This window comes from Odocoileus virginianus, chromosome 1 (assembly GCF_023699985.2).
Source record: "Odocoileus virginianus isolate 20LAN1187 ecotype Illinois chromosome 1, Ovbor_1.2, whole genome shotgun sequence".
Lineage (NCBI taxonomy): Eukaryota > Metazoa > Chordata > Mammalia > Artiodactyla > Cervidae > Odocoileus > Odocoileus virginianus.
Window position 1 is genome coordinate 81,690,305 of NC_069674.1, and position 25,553 is coordinate 81,715,857.

A 25,553-nucleotide genomic window follows, 5' to 3' on the forward strand; every position below is an offset into this window, starting at 1 on the left:
CCATCCTAAATACACACAGCTTCTCTTGTCCCCATTTCTCCATTTTCATGTTTCCAAAAAGCGCAACCTGTGACGATGCCCAAAATTAAATTTCTGGTATTTACTGCCAAAACTGATCTCCTTCTATCTTCCTCACCTCAACTGACAGTAACTGTATCCAGCTTATGAAGTTTCTCAGACTAAAAACTTTAGAATCATCTTGGATTCCTGTCTCTTGTACCCATGATCAATATGTCAGGGAACTGCATAACTGATTCCTATTTACTATTCAAATACCAGATTAAGTTCCAATACCTTTTCCTGAAACTGCCTGGATATTTCTGACTTCATAGAACTCTCTTTTCCCATCTATCTCTACCTGCACTTACACTGTATGTTCTAATGACTGTGAATATCATCTTCTCAAATTCATTACAGATATGAACTATGGCTCAGACCCCTCCATCTCCTGCAGCACTAAACGTATTAATGCATAATTAGTGAGGACTCCACAAACCTCACTGTGAGTCAATGACTTTTCATCAAGCTTTCAAAAAAAATCAGTACCACAAACAACACTTACTTGCATTAGTCATGTTTGAAAAACTTATGTTCCTGAAATTTCCAGCACTTGCAAAGCTATCCGTCATGTCTCCAAACACCAGCGTCGTGAGGGGGAATCCAGCTCCATGGATGATGGCAGCCAAAGTCCCCAGCACCATATACAACCTATCGAGCCAATTTGAATAGCGAAACTAAAAAAGGAGAAAATACAGACAACAGGAACAATTAGCACAATGTCATGGATGGTTAACCCTACTTTCCAAATGTATCCAAAAACTAAATAGTTAGCTCTCAGAGTACTATTGCAGCCACCTTGGCCTAATAACCTAAGAGAAACAGGCACTTGCTGCTGCTTTTTTATTTTGAGTTTTGACTTTCTTCTTTATATTGGACTCAGTCTATCCACTTAATAAAAAATTAACCTATAGTTATTTACAATATATTAGCTTGAGGTGTACAACAGTTATTCAATAATTTAATGGATTTTACTCTAAAGTTATTATAAAATAATGGCTATATTCCTTATGCTGTACAATACATCCTTGTAGCTTATTTATTTTATACAGTTGGTTTATACCTCTTAATTCCTACCCCTATCTTGCCCCTCCTACCTTCCCTTTCCCCACAGATAATACTCTTGATCTCTGTATCTGTGAGTCTGTTTCTGTTTTGTTATATTCATTTATTTTTCAGATTACACATATGATAACATACAGTGTTGGTCTTTCTCTGATTTATTTCACTAAGCATAATACACTTTAGGTCCACTCATGTTGTTGCAAAAGACATAACTTCATTCTTTCTATGGCTGAATAGTATTCCATTGTATGTATATGTGTGTGTATACCACATCTTCTTCATCCATCTGTCAATGGACAATTAAGTTGCTTCCACATCTTGGCAATTGTAAATAATGTTATTAAGAACACTGAGGTGCAGAGATCTTTTTAAATTAATGTTTTCATTTTCTTCAGCTCTATACCCAAGAGTAGAAGTGTGGTTCTACTTTTATTTTTTTGAGGAACCTCTATACTGTTTTCCATGCTGGCTGGACCAATTTACAGCCATACCACCTTGAACATGCCTGATTTCATCTTTCTTCTCTTACATACAAGGGCTTCATGAGAGGCACAGAACATTCTGGAACATTACAGAGGTCTATAACGGCTCAATATAAGAAATACATTATTTGTGACTCTGATTCCCAAGAGTGAAATCCAAATTTCAGATCAAGATTTTTCTTGGTTAAAACACCATGATTGCCAAAGGTTCCTCTGAGGACACCATTGAGGAAATGTGTTTTGCTGCTTTCAGAAAGTGGCTTGGGCCAAATATCTGCTGCCTAACAGCACTAGCATAAAGGTTAAGTGGTATTAATGTAATTAGGCCTTCATGCCTGCATGCATTCTCAGTCATGTTTGACTCTCTGCAACCCCACAGAATGTAGACCACCAGGCTCTCTGTCCATGGAATTCTTCAAGCAAGAATACTGGAGTGGGTGGCCATTTCTTTCTACAGGGGATCTTCCCAACAGAGGAACTGAACCTGCAGCAGCAGGCGGATCCTTTTCCACTGAGCCACCTGGGAAGCCAATTAGGTCTCCATAGTGAGAAGGAAAGGGAAAGCAATGAGTTATATACATGCTTCCCAAAGACCAAAGCAGATCTGCATATACTCTTTAATTGCAGGCAAATCACAAGAAAGAAAGAGTGAGCTCTTAAGACGCAAACTTGATGGAAAGAGAACACAGTAAGGGGAGTGGGCGTGGGGCTGTGGCAGGCCCACTTGGGAAGCAATGAATACTTCTCCCATACGGGAGGATCTTCCTGACCCAGGGGTCGAACCCGCATCTCCTGCACTGGCAGGCAGATTTACCTTCTATTAAAAACCATACAATGGAAAAGTATCTAATTCCTCAAGAGGAAGAAAAGATAATTGATATACAAGGATTTCCCTCATCACCACTCCCAAAGTACTGTCAACCTCAAAAACTAATCACTGGCTGGAATAAAAGTAAGTCGGCCATGAATATAAACATTTACTAAATGCTACTCAATGACTGAAGAAATCCAGTAATAAATACCGAAAATACAATTAGAAAAAAAGGATATTCAGTATATATTCTGCATGCCTTGAGAGCAGGGTATACAGAGTAAAGAAGATACAAACGAGCGAACGGGTCATTCCGTCCTTTGTGGAAAAGTTTCATAAAGAAGGCGATGCTTCCTCCCAGATTCAAAAGTTTACCACAGGTTGAAAAGCAAGGAGGGGGACTTCCCTGGTGGTCCAGTAGTCTAGCAAGAAATAATGAGTGTGATTAAGAATAATTTGGAGATCAAGTAATGCAGATAGCATGTGGACCATTCTTTTATGACCTTAAGACAAAAGCAAGAGAGATGATGGTTACTAGAGAGGGTTGTAATGCCAAGGGATAACTATTTAAAAAATCTTCTTGGAGAAGGGAATGGCAACCAACTCCAGTATTCTTGTCTGAAGAATCCCATGGACAGAGGAGTCTGTTGGGCTACAGTCCATGGAGTATCAAATAGTTGGACACGACTGAGTGACTAACACACTACCTGGAAACCCCTCGTGGTCTCCAGACTTTCCCCGAAGATCCTTCATTTCTCAAGGCACTGGCTACAAGGCCTTTTTGGAGGAAATCACTTCTGGGAAAGTTTAATATTCCCAGCATCTTCTTTGCTCAGTTTCCTCATCTTTAAAACAGTGCTCCTTGTGAGGATAAGTGAGTAAATACTTGTGAAATGTTAAAAAAAAAAAAAGAAATCTTCTACATCTTTGTAGGTAAATGAGTCAAAGAGAGCATTGGTGAAAACACAAGAGGGAAACAGATGCGACAATGTCCTCGAAAATAAGAGAAATAATTATTTTGAGAACCTGGAGTGAGGGATCATCAGAAGGCACGATAACTATTAAGAGAGACAAGATATTCCCTGATGCCCAAGACCCCTCATATCTGCAAGGGGGTAGAGCTCCTTCCACAATGGAGGAATCCAATCTGTCATCACCTTAATCAAGCAATCAAACTCGGTACCATAAAAAAGTAAAATACACTGACATTTGATGTTTCCAGGTGTGGTGAGACATGAAGTACACAGCATTCCCTATGCAATTTTCTTATCAAAACTATTTAGCAGGAATGTATTAAAATCTTCAGACTTAACTCTCAGTTATAGGGTTCCTCTGGTGGCTCAGATGGTAAAGAATCTGGCTATGCCCTGGGTTCCATCCCTGAGTCGGGAAGATCCTTTGGAGAAGGAAATGGCAACCCACTCCAGTATTCTTGCCTGAGAAATCCCATGGATAGAAGAGCCTGGTGGGCTACAGTCTATGAGGTCACAACAGAGTCGGAGATAACTGAAAGACTTACACTTTTTTTAGCATATAAGAAATGCAAGATGTGGAATAATAAGTTAAATGACACCAGAACAAAGTGATAAAAACTGTCCAGAAGGTGAAGCATTCTATAGGAAAATTGGTACCATATTTTCAACAGGTCAATGTTATTTAAAAAGAGAAGAAAACAGAACAAATCAACTGGAAGTCACACTTAGCAGAGCTAATTGTGAAAGTTCAAATAGGAACTATTAGATAATACTGAGGAATTAACATTCATTTTGTTACATATAATCACTGTATTATGTTTTAGAGGAAAATGTTCAGTAGGAACATTTTTAAGAGACAGAAACAGAGGTACTTAGAAAATATCATGAAATCTGTAATTCCAGGTGAAATGTATGTAAAAAATGTTAACAACTACTAGTTATAGACAATGGTTATATGAGTATGCATTTTCTATTTCACCTTTCTATGTGGTTGAAAAATCAAAATAAAACTTTTTAAAAGGAGAAAAGGTTCTCCAATAGGGAAAGTTATGTCTTTTCGTCTCAGGCTAGAAGGAATGAGCTAAAAGTGAGCACAGATACAAACAACTGTCTGAGAATGAGGGCAAAGTTGAAAAAGTACAAAACCTCATATTTATTTGTGACGTGAGGCAAGACTGATTTCTGGAGGGCATGTGGTAAGATTTTGAGAGGGTAACAGGCAGGAAGGCCAGGGGTCTCCAAATCGAGGAAACAGGCTGCAAGTGTCAGACATTTCTTCTCTCTCTCTTAAGCAGCAGGAGGAAGCAAACAAGTGTTAGATTTTCTCCCCTTCTCTACACAAATTTAGAAAGAGGTTTCTCTTAAAATTCTGTGTTGCCATGACGATACCTGGCTCCACCAGAGCTAACCAATGGGTTTTTCTTATGGAAATGTTTGTCTTTTTTTTTTTTTTTATTTCAGTTCTACTATTATTTATTTTAATATTTTTGAAAAAATATAATTTTTTTACAATATTTTCAACTTAAACACTATTCACAATGAACACGTATGGCAGCTTAACCTACCCAAATAAGAAGTTTAAGAAGCCAAAACTGTTCTAGCTTTGTTAAAAGAAAAGTTGTGCTGCAGACTATTGTAGTGATGGTTAACAAAGCAAGGAAAAGCACCACTCAAATTATATAACAATTTCTTTGTTCAATTGAATTATGGGTTGGTCAAATGTTAGATTTTACACTGGTAATAATTATGATGCAATGACTCCTTAGAAAAGGATGGAATTCTCAAATCACATACTATCTTAGATGTAACACTAGGATAATTCAGTATTTTCTTACATAACACACCGTAAAAGCCAGGAGACTTAGGTTCACTACCTTGTAACCTCAGTAACTAAAGACATACTTAAATGTCTATACTGAATTATTTCAATTAACCAGCAAGCCTTCTTCAGAAAAAGGAGATTCTTTTTGATGGGAATGCAGATTTAAGACTGAACTGAGAAACTCACTTAACAAGTAGAATTTAATTTAGATTTAGAGATCATTTAATTTGGTGCTTTGACACAACTTGACTGGTGCTTCTTTCCTTGCTGTCTTCATTTCAAGCCATGGGGCCAATTCTATTCTCAGTAAATGTTTGACAGATTTTTACTTAATAACAGTCTCAGCACTTTTATTAAGCATGCAAGACTAACAAAACTTTGGCAATGCATAAGTGTAACACAGTGACAAGAGAGAGCTTTTACAATTAAGTCTTCTAATACTGCCTTCACAGTGTGGAAATTGTGCTACATCCACCAAAAGAGGGCCCCGTCTACTCAAATATTTTAGTACTTCACCACAGGAACAAACTCCTTTGCATTTGGTTTCAGATTGCTCTTGACCACAAGATCTTCCAGGGAAGAGCCATCACTGATAACAAGGTCATTAAACTGGTCTTGGATTTGGTCCACAGTTTGTGGGAGATCTCAAGCTGGAATAAACCACTCATGTTCTTCTTCTTCTTCCAGCATTTCTTGGAAACAGTGTTCAATAAATTCTTCTTCCCATAACTCCTCTTTTATTTGTCTGTTGAATTCCTCTTCATTTTCCATCCACATGTACTCTGCAAATGGATTGTCATCTTCATGAGAATGACCATTAATTATCACATCTTCATTGATGATGCTTGGGCTAGTACTGCTGCGACTTGGATCTTTCATGGTTGGCATTAGATGTAGTTTTTAACCATCATCTTATTCAGAGGCAGTCCAAAAGCAGCATCTTCAAGTCAATGAGCTCAAATCTATATATATTAGTTTCTTGTGGCTGATAAAAAGCTTCCCTCCAGTGCACGGCAGCGGGGACGGCAGCCAACGAATCTGGTCAGCCTCCTCGGATCTCCACAGGCAGCGCCGCTCCCCCGCTCGACGGCGCGCTTCGCCCGCAGCCTCCCTTCTCCAGTCCCGGAAATGTTTGTCTTAAGCTATGTTAATGGACTATGCATTTACCCTAGACTCTGTCTTCAGTCTTTTCTGCCTAAGACTCAGAACCAACTTGACAAACTCATGCAAATGTTCTCTTAAGCTGTGTTAATGAGACTGTATTTGCTTGGAAACCTGCCTTTCTTCAAGATTCACGTCCATCATTTTATGGCCCGGGACAACTCACCTCGTGCCAGTGTTATCTCAAAATGCATGTTGTGGGTGAGGGGCCTGGTGCCAGCCTCTGAGTTTTGAGACATCTCCTCTCTCTAATTAGCAGACTGCTCCTAGCGATCTAACATCCGGCTAAAGACTAGCAGGGGGCACTCTTTCTGCCCCCTTCTGATGTCTATGTTAGAAGCTTTCTATCTCATTTATTCTTTAATAAAACTTTATTACACAAAAGCTCTGAGTGATTAAGCCTTGTCACTGGCCCCAGATTGAATTTCTCTCCTCTGGAGGCCAAGAATTCCGGCATCTTTCCCGGCTCAGCAACAACCGTTCAATTTGAGGGCAGCAATAACACTGCTGAATAGGACAAAAGCCTCAGGGCAACGTCCCACCTCTGTCATTTACTCAAAAGGCGACTTTGAAGGGAAAAAAATCTCTTAATAACCTTGACCTTCAGTTTCTACATTGATAAAATGAGGAAAATACTCATATACAGAAAGTTTCACATAGCTGTTATAAGACTAAAACCAGTACTTCATACTAGAAACGTTTATTAGGCATATGATACTAATATACAATATAAGCAGGTACTGTCATCGGTTTTAGAAATATAAAATAAGATTCTTCAGGAGCTTACAGTGAGGGATCAAGTAGACAAAAAAAAAAAAAGTAACACATAGGGTGAAATGTAAGAAAGTGAAAGTGAAGTCGCTCAGGACTCTTTGCAACCCCATGGACTGCAGCCTATCTGGCTCCTCCGTCCATGGGATTCTCCAGGCAAGAACACTGGAGAAGACTGCCATTTCCTTCTTCAGGGAAATGTAAGACAGAAGTTTATTTACAATTAAAGCCCTTTAAACAAGGAAATGAAAACTGTTTGGTCAGACACTTATAGGGAAGAGAGAGGGGATGAACCAGAACCACAGGGAGACAGGATGATCAGCACTGAAAGTCAAGGGGTGGACTTCCCAGGGCAAAGAAGTAGAAGGTGCTGGCAGGGGAGAGGCTTAGGTAATATCCAGCAGGCAAGATGGCGAACATGATCTTAACATGGTACCTGGCTGGAGGCCAAAGTCAATGAATTCATTCATTCATGCATAAATTCATTCAACATTCAAAAAATATTAAGCACCTAGTAAGGATCAAGCGTGGGTCTAGGTACTAGCAAAAGTGACTAAGACAAGCTATCTCTCCTCATAAAGCTTATATTTTACTAATATGCAAATAGTTAAAGAGAAAATAGACATATTCAACATTCATTCACAATATTCAACATTCACTCAGTATGTAAGTTCCTATTAAAGTTCCAGGCACTGTTCTAGGATCCTGGAGCATAGCAATGAAGAAAACACACCAAACCTCCCTGCCCTCAAGGAGCTTAGATTCAGGGAGAAGACAGACATAAACAAGAAACCAGACAGTGGTTAATTACTCAGGTGTCATGGTGACAGGTAGCTGGCTCAGATTGGCGGGGCAGGGAAAGTCACTATGAAAAGGCAGCATCTGAGCTGAGTCATCAGTCATAGGAAGGAAAAGGTCACGTGACAATCTGGGAACAGAGGATTCCGGGCAGAAAGAACAAACACAAAGATCCTGGGGTGAATACAAGCCCTGTGTGTTTCAAGGACCAGACATGATGACCACTGTGGCCAGAAGGTGAAGGAGACCTGTCTGATGTGAAATTAGAGATGAGACAGAGGTCAGGTTACAGATGGCCTTTGATGGCCAGAAGAGGGAGTTTGTTTTTATGCTAAACCTCCCATCTGAGTATAAAAGAAAGGCCTTCCTTAGAGGGTTTTCCGGCAGGAACTGAGGTGACTTGATGTGACTACTAAGGGTAGGATAATTTGTAGAAGAGCTAACGTGGAGGAGGGGGACTAGGACGTAGAGAGTGGTTGACAGAACCAAGTCCAGAGCAGGAGCGGGAGGCAGAACAATGCCCCACCTCCCGAGCTTGACCACATCCTAATCACAGGAACCTGTGAATATGCTTCCCTACGTGATAAAAAGGACTTTGCAGACATTAAGGATACTGAGATGGGGAGATTATCCTGGATTATCCAAGTGGGCTCAGTGTCATCATAAGGATCCTTATAAGAGGAGCCAGGGGGATCAGAGTCAGTGGTAGGAGAAATGATGAGTTAAGTAAGGAAGGGGCCAGGAGTCCAAGAAGGCAGGAAGCCTGTAGAAGCTGAAAAAGGAGGGAAACATTCACTCTTGGAGCCACAAGGAGAATCCAGCCCTGATGGCACCTTGACTTCAGCCCAGTGAGACTCTGAGCCCCAGAATTATATGACAATACATATGTTTTGTTTTAAGCCACTAAGCTAGTGGTACTTTGTTCCAGTAATAGAAAATGAATGCTCAAAGTAAAAAAAAAAAAAGGATGATAAGGGAGAATGGCCAAGTGAGAAGGATCAGAAGTAGTGGGGGGAGCAGGGGAAGAGGTTCATCTGAGTACAGCAGCAGAGATGGGAGTCCACCCAGATGATAAACCAAAGGTCTTTATTCATAGTGTAATTTACTAAAGGAAGGTAGGGATGTGGCAGGTAGGTAAAGAATGTGGCACCTAGGAGACGTTAATAAGGTGACAAAAATAAAAGAATGAGGACAGCATAGGTGAAGGAAGGAGAAGCAATCAAATGCCAAGGTTTTCAATGGAGAAGCAGAAGTGACTAGAAATCAGTAGAAGGTATATCGCTGCCAGTGGATAGAAGGTATTATAACTGTGCAGAATGAAACAAATATGAAAGGAGCTCTGCATGAAAATGATTTAGAAATGGCCATGTGAAACTAGAGAAATGCCAACAATACCACTGACTCCAAGGATTGGGGTGGAGGAGCTCTAAGTTCACAGGCAAAGATGACACAAGAAAAGAACCAAAGACCTGGGAGGAAAATGAGCAGACTCTGGCATCGCAGAAGCAAACAGGAGGAATGAATATGGTGAACAGTGTCAAGTGCTCCTTAAAAGTCAGCAGAGACTGTCCACTGAATTCAGTGAGTGGTGGAGGCAGAGCTAAATTAGAATGTAAGAAGTGATTTGGAGATGAAACAGACAGAAAGCAAAGTCACCTCTTATTTGTGAAGGAAGCTAGAGGAGGCTTAGTGAAATAAAGGAGGGCATTGGTAAAATTAAAGATAGGTGACATGTAAATACCAATCGGAAAGACCCAGTTGAGAGGGAGAGATGGAGGATACAGAAGAGAAAGGATAATAATAATGTAAGGTCCTTGAGAAAGTAGAGGATACAGGAGCCAAAGCACAGTGTACAAGAGGGTGATTAAAGAACCAAATGCTTCCTCTGTTATAACAGGAGGGAAGGAGGAAGCAATTGACCTAGGTACCGGTGTGTTTGTAGACTGGGGGAGAAGAGCTGAGGAACTTCTGTCAGGTGGCTTCCATTTGGTTTGTGAAATTTAATAAAAAGTGGGGGGTCATCCACCAAGAGCTGGGGCTTGGGGAGATGTGGGAAATTTGTAAAGGGCTTAACATACACAGCAAGAAGAGGAAGAATAGTATTTCTGTGTGGGATACATGCTGCCATGAGGTTTTCCTCCAGCACCCATCAGATGTAGGGGTTCAGGCACCAAGAAAGCAGATGGTCGATCTGCCTGGGCTGGGCTTGACAAGTGACAGGTGAAAGGAAGTCTGCAGCTCAGCCAGGAGCAAAACCAAAGTGATGATCATTGCTCTAAGGTGATAAGAGAAGGGAAACAAGAAGGGGCTGATGGGAAATTGACAGGTCAGTGGACTCAGGATCCAAGGGAAACAGTTAGCAGATTGAAGACAGAGGAGATAGCTGGCTAGTTCTATCTAACTGCTTCATAACAGCACTTTGGGTGTAGAACAGTTTCAAATAACAAAATCTAGGATCTAAGTGTGTGCGTGGGTGGCTGGAATAAAGGAGAGGCAAAGAGTGGTTATCCTTATAACACCATAAAAGTCACCCAAGATAGCAGGAGCACCAGGGGCAGAAAGGGAGACACTGAGCCAGATGGTAAAGTCTCCAATGAAAAATGACCAGGTGGCCACAAGGGAACTGCATCAAAGAACCTTTCAATCCAAGCAAATAAAAATTTAACCAATCACATGCTATAATAAATGATTAAAGCTGTTAAAGGCTCTGGCTCTAATGTAAGCAAGGCAACCCACTCCAGTATTCTTGCCTGGAGAATCCCATGGACAGAGGAACCTGGTGGGCTATAGTCCATGGGGTCGCAAAAGAGTCGGGCATGACTGAGTGACTAAACAATAACAAAATGTTGCAACAAAGCCTGATAGAAAATAAAGGCCAGCAGAAAAATGTGAATCTATTCCTTATCTCTGTCATCATTTTCTCAAGACTGCTAAAAAAAAGTCTTCTACTAGAAAAAAGTTAACAAGGCTGGTGCACAGAAAACAGTTAACATTGCAAGCCTGAGACTGCATTCAAGGTTAGCCCTTGGTGGGCAACTAGAATTTGGATTTTGGGAAGATTAATCATCATCCTAACGGATAGCAGTGGCTGAACAATTTGTACAAACAACGTGCTTTATGCTGACGGTCTGCCTTCCTTCTGTGAGTCTGGAATTTTGGTACATGCTGTGCCTACATCATCAGCTCCCAGTCAGAAACCCTCGGGCACTGAGTCTCTACTGAGCTTCCCCGACAGCATTTCACACAATGAGTTGGCACAACTCATTGCTGGAGGAATCAAGTCGATGCCACTACACAGGACACTGGGCGCTTCTCTTGGACTTTTCCCTCCTTCCTTCTGCCCACTGCTGATTTTGCTTTCTGTCCTCTTGCTGTAATAAATCTTAGCCATGAGTATGGCAATAAGCTGTGTCCTGAGTCCCTCAAGTGAATCATCGAACACGGGGTTCTTGGAAACTCTCAACACACATGAGTTTTTATCTTAGGTGGAAATTTTTATTAATCAACAATGCTAGTGAAACGCTGTTGCTGAACCATGAAAGACGCCGGGATTCTTGGCCTCCAGAGGAGAAGAATTCAATCCGGGGCCAGAGACCAGGCTTGATCACTCAGAGCTTTTGTGTAATAAGAGTTATATTAAAGTATCAAAGAGATAGAGAAAGCTTCTGACATAGGCATCAGAAGGGGGATGGAGACTGCCCCCTCACTAGTGTTAACAATGGATATATACCTTTTAATTAGTTATTACAATGAATCAAAAGAAATGTCTGGAGGTTGTAAAGATCTTACTGGACCCACTCCCATAATTCACATTTTAAGATAAGAAGATTAGCCAGAAGGTTTTCAGGAAGGAGAAACAGTCCTCAAGCAGGATACACTGTTGTGGTGTAATCCCTAGTACAGAGTTTAAACTGAATTGTGTAACTAAGACTAAGGAATGTAGACAAAAAAAGTTTGTCCTCTCCTCCTCCTTGAGAATTCCAGACCCCTCTCTTCATGGGGACCCCCGGATTTCTTACCAACCTGCCTAGGAATTGACTGTGTCACTAATAGCATCAGCATTTTACTGTTAAACATTCTTAGTATGTCACTGTCTATACAGATTTTATGCACAAGTTCAGTTTTCTGTGTCAACCCTTTTAAGACAAAGGCATGAGAAAAAGCCACATAAACATTTATTTCTCTGCCTTTTCATCTTGTTTAGGTTGCTGTGTTTGGAGTGGCCTTTCTGTATTCTGGTGGTCTGTGGCTCCTTTTTATTGTGGAGGTTTCTCCCAGTGGGTGGGGTTGGATGATTGGCTTGTCAAGGTTTCTTGGTTAGGGAAGCTTGCGTCGATGTTCTGGTTCGTGGAACTGGATTTCTTCTCTCTGGAGTGCAATGGAGTGTCCAGTAGTGAGTTTTGAGATGGGTCTATGTGTCTGGTGTGACTTTGGGCAGCCTGTGTGTTGACGCTCAGGGCTATGTTCCTGCATAGCTGAAGAATTTGTGTGGTATGTCTTGCTCTGGAACTTACTGGCTCTTCGGGTGGTGGCTGGTTTCAGTGTAGGTATGGAGGCTTTTGGATGGTCTCTTATTCCTTAATGTTCCGTGTAGTCAGGAGTTCTCTGGTGTTCTCAGGTTTTGGGCTTAAGTCTCCTGCCTCTGGATTTCAGTCTTATTTTTCCAGTAGCCTCAAGGCTTCTCCAACTATACAGCACTGATAATAAAACTTCTAGGTTAATGGTGAAAAGATTCTCCACCGTGAGGGACACCCAGAGAGGTTCACAGAGTTACATGAAGAAGAGGAGAGGGAGGAGGGAGATAGAGATGAGCAGGAGGAGAAAAAGGGGGACTCAAGAGGAGAGAGACAGATCTACGCAGTTATCTGTTCCCAGAGTGTTCTCCGTAGCCCAGACACCCACAGAGATTCACAGAATTGGATTGAGAAGAGAAAGGGGAGGGAGGAAACAGAGGTGATCTGGGGGAGAAAAAGGAGAGTCAAAAGGGGGAGAGAGTAATCATCACACTCCTGAGTAAAAATGGGTACTGAGTACTGGATTCTTAAATGTCCAAAATTGGTATCAAATGCTCCTTTCGAAGATGATGGGCTGCTTTTCTGGGCGCCTGATGTCCTCAGCTAGCGGTCAGAAGTTGTTCTGTGCAGTTTGCTCAGCGTTCAAATGTTCTTTCGATGAATTTGTGGGGGAGAAAGTGGTCTCCCCATCCTATTCCTCTGCCATCTTCCACATAAACATTTAGTATAGCTTTCCATCAAAAAGCTAAGAATATATTCCTTCCTTCCTATATCAACCTGAGCACTATGATTTACAGTGTGAATTTCTCAGGTCTGAACCTTGGCCCTGATGAGTATTCCTGGGCAAGTTAGTAAGTCTTACCTCCCTTTCTTCACCTACAAAATTAGAATAATAGTATCTAGCTCCAAGAGAGTTGTAAAGATGAATGCATTCACATAGAAAGTATTTATTGCAACCCATGGCATAAAAAGCTATATTTGTGTTGTAATTACTACCTGGCCTTTAAACTTCAGATTTTTATTCTTTGGTGGCCTGAATTGGTTTAATAGTCTTACCTCTATATATTAGGTCTGTTAAATTTTCTAAAACATAAGACTAATTTTTTAAATTTAACTTACTTATAAAAAATGAAATTACAAAAGACAGAAATATTCTAGTCTCAAAATGACAGAATTGGAAATTAAATCTGGGGAATAAACCCTATTTTAACACCAAAGCTCCTTTTAAGATAAGAATATAAAATGAAATGTAAAACAAAAACTGTCTCTTGGTTATTTCTGAGAATAACCTGAGTAAACAGTTTCATTTCCCCAAAATTCCAAACAGAGATGGACTCAAAGGTGGAATTTTATCAAGAGCAACTGGAGTGCGAGAAGATGAAGTTCATATAAGATCACTGGAGTGTAAAAGGCAGCTCTTTTTTATGCTTGTAACCATACTTAATATTCAATTTTACTAACATTCATTTTATAATTAGCCTACCCTACACACATACACAAATTTTATAAGTGTCTGGTACGTTACGCCTGAATTACAAAGTGTATACTATAAGACTTAATTGGTTCAGTAAGTCTTTCAGGTTCTAACTGCATTCTCAGGAGAAAAAACAAAAACGGATACAGGTAAAGAGGGCTCATCAACCAGCCTGTCTTATTCCAAATTTGATTAAAGAAAAGCTTCTAAGTGGCCACCATGAAACCAGAAAATAAGACAAAGAAGTATATTAAGGTTTTCAAATTCTAGATTTTCAGTTATTCAGCACAGAAGCATAGTAACAGGTACTAAGTCATAGTAATTAATAACCCATTGCTAACTTCTATCATGAGTGCCTGGGACTTTGACCTCAAACCTGCCGGGATTAGAGCCCTTGGCGACAGCGTACCCCAGGTTTTGTTTGAACCACACTCCATGTGGCTGGTTTCCTCTGTCTAGGACTGAGGCCACCAATGGGAGAAGAGCTTGTACAGCTGATGTATCACTGGTGACATAACTGGTTAGGAGAATACTGAAACCCAGGCCAGGACGGGGGACTCTGGAGGCTCACTGCACACAGGTTTGTGTACAATGCTCATCACTCCCTGAAAACGAGCTAAATTAAGTCAGTTCATTTTACCTCTTCATTAACATACTCTCCAGGAAAATATTATACCAGATGAAATACCTCTTTTTTAGATCAAGAGAAGTCACAGCACTTTTTCTTCTGTTTTGCTTTGTTTTCATTGGAGTAAGATTGGTTTACAACCTTATGTTAGTTTCAGCTGTACAAAGTGAATCAGCTGTGTGTGTGTGTGTATATATATATATATAGAATAGTGAATACATTCAAACTCACCATTGCAAAAGTACTGACAGTTGGTCTCTTTTCTTTCTTCTCATCTTTTTTACTGAAAAACCTAGCAACAGAATTACATAAAACTTTAAAAACTATGTAAATCTATATCCAATCAACACAGAGCTTATATTTAGCAACAAACAGGACAAAGAAACATGTCTACAGTGTCATTAAAAAAACAGGTTATAATATGATCCCATTTATCAAGTTTAAGTATGTTTACATATACCTAGAAATCTGTACACGGGGTTATCACTGAGTGTTGAGATTTCTGTCACGATTTCAAATTATTTTCTTCCTTGTGCCTTTGGTATTTCCTAATTTTCTACGATGAATACACAGAGACACACAAATTTGGAATTACAAAAACTAACACTGAAAAAAAGAGAGCTTCCTGTCTTTCTTCTACATAGAACTCACTCATGCTCCCCAGAGTTAATCCCCTTAATTATCATCTCGGTGATTTTAGCAACAGGTAGTCTATCCTTCTATCTACCTAGATATTATTCCTTTACCTCAGGGAGAGTAGTGGCTAACATGCAGGGCATAAATTATCCTAAGAAAGAAACATAATTCTATCACTCTCCATGAGCAAATCTAATTCTGAAAAGATGTCTGGAGTCCTAAATGGGCAATTGTGGCAATACACACAACCTAGAAATATCACCATCAGAAAAGGTGGTTTGTAAATTGCAAAAAAAAAAAAAAAGGTGTCCTCATGCAGAGAAAGCGCAATTATTTCAAGCGCAGATTCAAAACTCTCTAACTAGTGTTCTAGTCTAACTGCCATCCAGCATACAAGAGCAACCTCCGCATCTGTATTTTCGTATTTATAAAACAGAGACTATCTGAGGGAAGAAGTACATTATTTTTACACAGCTTTTCAAGTTCAAAAAGTAAATTCATCTGTGTCTTTGTTCTTTATGCTAAGCAAGGTCAAAGAGTTGAAGAAACTTCTAAAGAAAAAAAAATCCAGAGTCTACTCCATATTTGGCTTTGCAGCAACGTTCCATGACTGAAAAACAGACAAAATACACAAACATAACTCTTCAGATTCGGTTCCACCCAGGCATGGTTTCAGTATCCCTGGAAGCAGGATGAGAGGAGAAAAATAGCCATCCAGAATTGAGTTTTAGCTCTAACCTTTTTATTTATTTTTTCATTCTCCAAAACTGCGGCTACTCTGAAGAATTTATAATGTTCCAGACACTGGCTAAGTAAACACTTCCCATACAAGATCTCATTTCATCTTAATCTCTGTGAAGCAGGCACATGTTTATCCTTCCCTTACAGAGAAGAGAACTGCAGGTGAGAAGAGTTAACTCACTTGTCCAAGGTCACACAGTTAGACAGAAGCCAAGCTCTCCATGGAGAAGTCTAACTCCCAGACACCAGGCTACCTGGTGCAGTGTCAGACTTCTGAGACACTGAACTGCCAAGAACACTGATTGTCACCCCTCTTAGAAGACTCATCTGTCCCCATTCGCTCCAACACAGTGCTGACAAATAGGAAGTTGCTTATCAAACTGCATTTTAATAAAGAATCTTTACAAATATGCCAAAGGGTACTATTACCCAAGTATTATACCTATTCATATTATCAGCAAGTCACATGCTTCTTTATGACTTTGAATTAGAATATACAGTTTAAAAAACAAACTCATAACAACAACAAAAAAAAAACAAACTTATAGAAAAAGAAGTAAGATTTGTGGTTTCTAGAGGGGGGAGACAGGAGGGGAAAGCCAGTCCAAAGGTACAAACTTTCAGTTATAAGATAAAAGAGGGCTAGAGATGCAATGTGCCACAAGATGCCTACGGTTAACACTGTCGCACGATATACATGAATCAGCTGTTAAGAGCGTGGATTCTAAAAGTACTCATCACAATAAGAAATCTTTTTTTCTTTTTATCGGTATAAGATGATGGATGTTAGCTAAACTTGTTGTAGTAGTGTATCACAATATTTGTAATTCAAACCATTATGCTATACACTTTAAACTTACAAGGTATTGTAGGGCAATTATAACTCAATAAAACTGGAAAAATACATAGCTTTATAAAAAACAGATTCACATCAATAATGGTGAGCACAGTTTTATAAGAGTTACTTGACTAAAAAACAAATCTCTAGTTTGAAAAAAAACATTTGTAGACCATGACAGCAACCAACAATAAAATGAATGCGTGTGCAAGCTCAAAAGAAATACTGTTTTCAAAATATGGGCTCTTACAGAAGAATAAATAAGTAAATATCCCACAAATATTTATTGAACACCTTTTTCAAAAACGTTCAAGAGGGAGGGGACATATGTATACCTATGGGTGATTCATGTTGATGTTTGGCAGAAACCAACACAATATTGTAAAGCAATTGTCCTTCAATTAAAAATAAATATATTTTTAAAGCTGAGGGGTAACTGACATACACTGTACTAGTTTCAGGTGTACAGGAGAATGATTTGATATTTGTATATATTGGGAAACCATCACCACGAGTCTAGTTAACATGTGTATCATACACAGTCACAGAATTTTCTTCCTTGTGATGAGAACTTTCAAGATTTACTCTTAGCAACTTTCAAATATGCAATGCAGTGTTATTAACTGGAGTCACACTGCCATACATTACACCTCCATGACTTATTCTGTGACTGGCACTTTGGACCTTTTGACTCCCTTCACTCGTTTTGTCCCCTTTCCTCCACCTCTGGAGACCACCAATCTATCAAATTTCTTTCCTTCCACAAAGCCTTAATACTTATTTCAGTGTTCCTAAGTGTTTGCGTCAAAAAACATGTATTTGTTTAAGGTACCAAGTTTAAAAACTTAAAAAGGGATGTATCTACCTTCCACTCTATATAATCTATTTTATGAAAATTTATTATGAAAACCTTCAAACAAAAAGAATACTAATAATGACTACCCATTAAAAATTCACCTAGATTCAACAACTGTGAACATTTTGACCATATTTTCTTTCATGCATAAGGAAGTTTATAACTGTTAATCGTCAAACTATTTGAAAATAAGCTGCAAAGATCATGGCACTTCACATGTTTTTCCTACCATTATCACATACAATAAAATTAACAGCAATTTTGATATCAATCCACATTCAAAATTTCCAAGAATGTTTTCTACAGGTTTTTCCTTTTTAGAACTCTGATGTAACTAAGGCTCACGTATTACATGTGGTGGGTTTGTTTCTTGTTGTTTAGTCACTAAGTCGTGTCTGACTCTTTCGCCACCCCACGGACCGTAGCCCGCCAGGCTCCTCGGTCCATGGGATTTCCTAACCAAGAATACTGGAGTGGGCAGGCTGCCATTTCCTTCTCCAGTAGTTGTCTCTTTAGTCTCTTTTAAATCTAGAAATTCTTCTCCCTACCTACCTCCCGCCAAACATTGACTTTTTATAGAAACAGAAACAGGTGTCGTATAGAATGTCCCACATCTTGGAGATGTCTGTTTCAAACTTTGTCCAAACTGTGCAGTTAAGTGTGAAATACAGATTTGAGAATGCAGTATAAAAGAGAATGCAAACTATCTCATTAATAATCCTTATTTCATGGAGAAATGATAATACGTTGAATATACTTGGATCCTTAAAATGTATTTCCAACATTAATTGCACCTGTTTCTTTTTACTTTTCAAAAGTTGCTATTAGAAAATAACTACAAGTGTGGTTCACATTATATTTCTATTGGACAGCATTAGTCTGAAAGCTTGATAAGTTAGATTCACTAAATGATTTTGCAAACATACTTCCTAGGTGGTGTCGTGTCACTAACGCAATCTATTCCACCAGGAGCCAGGCCAGGTATGATCACTTGGTTAAGGTGGCGAACTACATATCTTTCCACTGGAAAAATCACATTTTCCTTTTTCCAATAGAGAATTGTGGCTAATTCATAGATTCAACCTTTTTCTGAGTGGTTTAGGATCCATTAACAACCCTTGCCTGAACCAATTATAATAATGCAGGTTTCAACATTTTTCTGTGAAGGTTCTCCCTCTCTCTCCTTCTCTCTCCGTTTTCCTCCTCCTCTCCAATTTTATTAAAAATTAATTTACTCAGTATCTCACAATCAAGTACAGTCATTATTCTTGTTGATGCTCAAACTGTCCCAGGTTTGGGCCAGTGAAAGCCCCTTCAAGCCAGCTCCTATGTCCTTTTTGATAATCGCCTTCCGCCTCTTGTTTTCAGGTACCACAAGATACTCCAAGCTCAGGTCAACTGGCATTAACCCTTTCTCTTTGGGGTGCAGATTCCTTTTTCATAAGGAAGGATACTGAGAAACCAAGACTGACATTGAGTGTGCTCTTTGCCACTCACTATCCATTTCAATGGACAGAACCTGACCTATTAAAAAAAAATCATGAAATCACATTCAGATTCAACATTGTTTTTAAAAAGTCTACTTAATGTCCATACTTGTATGTCTTTTCTCTTACACTGAAAAGCTTGGTTTCTAATAATATTAATATCTTTACTAATTTAATTTTATCATTTATTACTAACAAAGAGCTTACTGAGTGAAATTAAAAATTTCCTGTACAGATACTGCACTGTGATCAAAATTTACTTAAGATAATTATTTTTCCTATGTGATTACAGAACCAATTCTATATACAGTCAGGATAATTTTACACCATTCTAATAACTCTTCGGTAGTACACTCGTCTCACAATTACTTCTAACAGAGTCAGACACTCATCGCCTTAAAAAGAAAAAAGAATACTTAGAAGTAGTTGCGGCCTCTGTCCCATCTGCTGCGTGCCACAGACACGCAATGTTCGTGTGACTGTTTTACCAGAAGCAACAGACTGGACCACAAGGCAGAACGCAAGCAGCGCACGCGTTCAGGCTCATGCACGATCAACATCACACGTGAAGCAGAAGGTTATAAAACACACGAAAGGAAATGAGCCTTGGTCTGTGTGGGACCAGAAACCTGAGGAAGCAGCTCACCATGCAAATGCTGGGTTCAACTCAAGCCGGCGAGCCTCCGCAACTGCCTGCATTTAAGATTAAAAAAACCCATCACCACCACCATCATCAGCTCATTTATTTCAGAGTTGGAGGCCAGAAACAAATCTCCCAAGTTTCTCAAGCCATGTAAAGTATGAAAGTGAAACAAACTACCTTTTTTTGTCCCTTTTCAAGAAGTTCTTCCCCCCTGCTCTTCCATTGCGGCCGTCTTCAAGATCCATCGCGACCTGAGGAGCAATCCCAGTCAGTCAAACCTAAGATCCCCAGAAGGATAACGCGAAACTGAACTTCAGTACAGCGCGCCGGGCAGAAGGGCGGAGCGCTCGCGCTGATGCGCCGGCGGCTCGTGGCCGCGAGGGTCGCCGCAGGGGCATGCCTCCGCGCCAGGCATCCAGCCTCCGCACGCGAGCCGAGGGGCAGGGCGGCGGCCCGGCCCGAACTTTGCCCGCCTCCACCGCGGCTTCTGCCTCCCGGTTCCCCGTGACATCCATCTGCCCGCGGGCTCAGGGCCCGGCTGCCCGCACAGCGCTGGGTCTGCAGGCTCCGGGCAGCAGACTCCAGGACGGATAACTACCGCAAAAAAAAAAAAAAAAAAAAAAAAAAAAAAACTAGAGACTGGAGTGCCTCAAGGGCTCCCCGACTGAGAGTAAGTCTCACCCCTTTTATTCCCCTTGGACTTGCCAATTGGAGTCTCCCCTTCCCTCTCCTCCGAAGCCCTCCGCCCCAGGGGACCCAGCTCAGGAAATTAGAGAGCCCACCCATCCTCCCCCCGAACCTTCTCCGTCTGGTCCCCAGCTCCCCGCGCCCTACCTCGGGCTTTCTCTCGGAATGTTCACTAAGGTGTGAATCTTGGAAGCAGAGATTCAGACTCCAGCGGAAAGACGCGCCGGATGCGCCAACAGCGGTCTCCGCTCCTCTTAGTTTTGAAGAGCCGCGGCTCGAAGGCGCCCCGGCTTCCCGTGGCCCTGGGAGCAGGGAGCGGAGAACTTGCGCAAAGCCCACGCCCGTGCTCTGCGCTCGGCCAATCAGCCGCAGGCTCGGGACAGCTGCCGGCCGCTTCTAGAGAATCCTGATTGCGCCAAGTTACGAAACAGGTTGGAATTATGGGAGGAATGTCCTCGCTTCTGTTGCCCCTCAGTAAAAGGGCGAGCAGGGGAACGCTTATCAGCTGCATCACCGAGGACTTTTACGTTTATAGAGCCCTTGTCTGCACAAGTCCACGAAATTATGAATATATAGATAGATATAAATGTCACTATACAATTCGCTTCTTGTGACTCGAGTAGATAAGGGAAATTTTTTTTTGATATCGCATCCAATGTATTCTAATAAAACAATCTCCGGCCTTGCCCATTCTGTAGTTAAAATTCCCTTCCGCTTTCTTATATTTTGTTTTTCATTCCACATCGTTTGTTACTTGTTTTTTTTTTTTTTAAGTCATATATTTTTGTCTTTATAACAACAAATTAAAGATATGGTGAAAAAATAAAATTCCCTTCAAAGCAGCATTTTTAAAAAGGCCAGGTGAAATTTTTCTGCAAGTGTTTTTTTTTCAGTATGTTTGACAGTTTCTAAGGTGTATATGTTTATCCTTTATTTGAAGAGACATACAAATAAATGTTCTTCCCTGGTGGCTCAGATGGGAAAGATCCTACCTGCAATGCAGGAGATGGGGTTCGAACCCTGGGTGGGGAAGATCCCCTGGAGAAGAAAATGGCAACCCAACTCCAGTATTCTTGCCTAGAGAATTCCATGGACAGAGGAGTCTGGTTGACTGCAGTTCATGGGTTGCAGAGTCAGACATGAGTGAGCAATTAACACTTTCTGCTTCAAGAAATAAATAGGAAAGATTTTTTTCTTAAACATATAAATGGAAAGGGACATTTCAAGGTAGAAATGAATGTAAAAGAGTGTAATATTTTGGTGTTTTAGCCATCAGGTGAATGCCCTGTTTTTCTCAAGGCATTTTAAAACAAATTTTTATTTGGATTCTAAAAGTATTGTGTATTTTAACATGTTACTTTAGTTGTAATTTAATGCCATATCTACTGTTACCATTTACAGGTTTTTCTGGTCCTCTCTTTTCCTCAAATTGATGAAAAGTATGTGCAATTGTGAGGACAATTTTAATTCATAAAGCAGCATTAACTCACATCAGAGCTTTTCATACTTGTCAACCCAGGGGAAATGGATGTTTTTGTAACCTTTTGTCTGCGTTCTCTGACTTAGAGGAGTTACCTCTCAGCTCACTGCAAAAGTTTAAAAGAAGAAAATCTCTTTAGTTTTTACTGCATAGTGTATTTTCTTTAAGTAACTCAAATTTCAAAGCCATAATTTTCTTTCCTTCTTTTATTCCAGATTTTCTTTGCCATGATTTTTTTTTTTTTTACTTAGCTATACAATTAGGTTTCTTTCTTTACAAAGTGTTAATTAGCCTTTCTAACAGATCACTCATATTCTCTGTGTTCTAATTGGAAATGTATGTGTACAGCATCAGCCCAACCATTTAAAGGCTTAACACCAACCCTTTGTTCCACCTGGGGCAAATGTATAAGGCTTTCTCCCTTTTCCCTTAATCTGATTCATGCTTCTGCTCTTTTTTACACTTTTGTTTTACCTTGTCCCTCATTTAGTTTATGTGATCTTGTCATATATTCAGTATTTTATGTATCCTTGAAAAATGCCCTATAGCCTCCCTAAAACAATGCAGGGTTTTTTTTTTTTTTTAATTCAAGTATAGATTGTCAATGTTGTGTTAGTTTCAGGTGTGCAGCAAAGTGATTCGGTTTTATATTTTTTTTTTCTTTTTTAGACTCTTTTTCATTATGGATTATTATAAGATATAGAATATCATTCCCTGTGCTATACAGTAATTCCTTGTTATTTATTTTATATATAGTACTGTGCATATGCGATTCCCAAACTCCTAATTATCTCCCACTCCCTTTTCCCTTTGTTAACTAAAAGTTTGTTTTCTATGTCTGCAACTCTATTTCTGTTTTGTAAATAAGTTCACTTTTGTCAGTTTTTTAGATTCCACATAAAATTGATGTCATGTGATATTTGTCTTTCTCCCTCTGACTTACTTAGTATGATCATCTCTAGGTCCATCCATGTTGCTGCAAATGGCATTATTTCATTCTTTTTTATGGCTGAGTAACAGGATATTTTTTAAAGTACAACATATATTATGTTGATTGCACTATTTCTACAGGCTTGAGCTTCAAGTGATAATCTCTATCAAGGAGTACATGGTTCACAGAATTTTCAATAAAGCTCTTATACATAAATATATATATGTATATATACATATATATATATTAGTTGTTTTGCTCCACTGGCATGAAGATATGGATATAGAATACAATGGACCTAAAACAATGGACGGTTCTAGCTACTCCCAAGCCGTAACTGTTGATTTTCAAGGCTGACTCCTGTCTCACATCACTGCAGCCACTCCTGGTAACACTAAACAGCTGGACTAGGCACTCCCACTATGAACCTCATTAACTTCCGGTGAAACCCTTTGGAGAGCAACTGCTTTGCAAGTCTTGACTCATTCACCTTCATTCAAGCAGCAATTTTTCCTTTTGAAGTGTGCTTCCCCATAATCTGTACCTTCCTGTCTTCCACTGGCTTGTAGTCCTTTCACAGGCTTTAATGTACTCTCCCAACATTCAAGATTAGCATCCCTGCCACAGTTTATTACATACCTGTGGGAATAATAATACATACCTATGGGAATAATAGTAACTAGCATTAACTAAACACTGGCTGTGTGCCGGGAACTATCCCAAGTATTTGAAAGAGATTAAATCTTTTAAACCTCACAATTATCTTCTGACATGTGTAATTTTATTGTTACTTGCATTTTACAGTCACAGAAACTGAGGTTTGACATTTCGTGCCCAAGGTCACACACTGGTGAGCAGCTGACCCAGGACTTGAGAGCAGTCCCGCTCCCAGCCCTCATAACTGCGCTCTTAACCACTTGCCTGCAATGGTGCGCTATTAGGCACACTCTCCTACACTGCCTTTTCAAGCCCGGTGAAACATTTTCATCTTATGACTCTATCTTAGAAATCATGCAACGGCTCCTTGCCACCAACTGCATCGTATCTGAGAGTTTCTACTTGACTTTTAAGGGCTGTAACACGCCATGTCTCTCTGATCGTCTTCATCCGCCTCGCTTCCTCACACTCTCTCCCTCAACCCCAACACATACATGAGTGTTCACTCCATTTTGGCCCAACTCACCTCTCAGATGATTTGCTTCTTTTCCTTCTGTGCCTTTCCACGAGTAAATCTTTAATTTATAGCAATTTTCTTTTTCATTACCAGACTCCACAAACAACTCGAACTTAGATTCAGCTACTGCATGCATGCTAAGTCGCTTCAGTCACGCGTGACTCTTAAGCGACCGTATGGGCTGTTGCGTGCCAGGCTCCTCAGTCCATGGGATTTCTCAGGCAAAACACTGGAGTCGGTTGCCATGCCCTCCTCCAGGAGATCTTCACAACCCGATGGAACCCATCTTGGGTCTCCTACATTGGCAGGTGGGTTCGTAACCACTGGCACCACCTGGGAAGCCCTTTCACTGTGTAAGTTTGAACAATTCGTAATTTACTTAATTTTTCAGTCCTTGAGTTGTCCCTTTGGTAAAAGGAGATTATAATGGTACCTTATAAAGTTATTGCAAGATTAAGTGATTTGTGTATTGAAAAGGCTTGTACAGTGCCTGAAACACATAAAGCACTCAGTAATTGTTATATATTAGTAATAAACCCCCCTTCTCAGTCTATTTTTGCCCTTCCTTGCTATTCTTCACCACTCATGTATGTAGCTACATTTATGTATTCTCTGTTACTTTCAACAAGCTTTCCAGGTGACTCAGTGGTAAAAATCTTCCTGCCAACGCAGGAGACACGGGTTTGATCCCTGGGTTGGGAAGATCCCCTGGAGAAGGAAATGGTAACCCACTCCAGTACTGTTGCCTGGGAAATCCCATGGACAGAGGAGCCTGGCAGGCTACATTCCCCGGGGTCACAAAAGAGGAGGTCACGACCGAGCCACTGAACAACAGCAAGACTTTCAACAGTCATAGAGATGCCAAATTACAGTGACAGACGGTATAAACACTAAACTCTGCCTTCAGGGAGACTGTAGACTGTTTTATTCATAGAGGCTCTCCTGGCCCAAGTAGACTGGGACTGTGTGTTTTATTATTGGTTTGTGTTGCAGTTCATATAGTGCTGAGAAGTACAGTTCTTACAGTGCTGTGCTGACTGTGGTAGAGATACCATAAATGACATTGTTAGAATAGTTTCCCTATTTTCTTTGAAACTGTTTGCCGTTCAAAATAACATTAACCTCTTCTGAAATACACCTTTCTACCCAATGTCAAGCAAAACTACTATGTGAAGCTCTACAAAAAAACTCATATCTTTTTATTGAGATATAATTGATATACATTATTGTATTCGTTTTGGGCTTCCCTGGTGATTCAAATGATAAAGAATCTGCCGGCAATGTGGTAGACCTGGGTTCGATCGCTGGGTTGGGAAGATCCCTGGAGGAAGAAATGGCGACTCACTCCAGTATTCTTGCTTGGGAAATACCGTGGACAAAGCAGCTTGATGGGCTACAGCCTGTGGGGTCGCAAAGGGTCAGACACGACTGAGCAACTAAGCAGCAGCATTCATTCTAGGTGTGCAACATAATGATCCAATGTTTGTGTATGCTCTGAAACAATCACCACCACAAGTCTAGTT

The 25,553-nt window shown here is 40.2% G+C and overlaps 1 protein-coding gene and 1 pseudogene across 1 annotated transcript in view; both read right to left on the bottom strand.

Moving 5' to 3' along the window:
- ABCB1 (ATP binding cassette subfamily B member 1) overlaps nucleotides 1-20,800 on the bottom strand; it is a 104,428-nt gene extending 83,628 nt beyond the window's left edge. The window contains exons 1-4 of the mRNA XM_070470159.1: nucleotides 20,593-20,800; nucleotides 19,936-20,009; nucleotides 14,789-14,849; nucleotides 563-734 (exon numbers count right to left, since the gene is read on the bottom strand). Coding sequence (XP_070326260.1) covers nucleotides 563-734; nucleotides 14,789-14,849; nucleotides 19,936-20,003 — 301 coding nt within the window. The 5' untranslated portion in view covers nucleotides 20,004-20,009; nucleotides 20,593-20,800. The remainder of the gene's footprint in view (nucleotides 1-562; nucleotides 735-14,788; nucleotides 14,850-19,935; nucleotides 20,010-20,592) is intronic.
- LOC110148742 (polyadenylate-binding protein-interacting protein 2 pseudogene) lies at nucleotides 5,534-6,112 on the bottom strand (annotated as a pseudogene).
- Nucleotides 20,801-25,553: the final 4,753 nt, after the last annotated feature.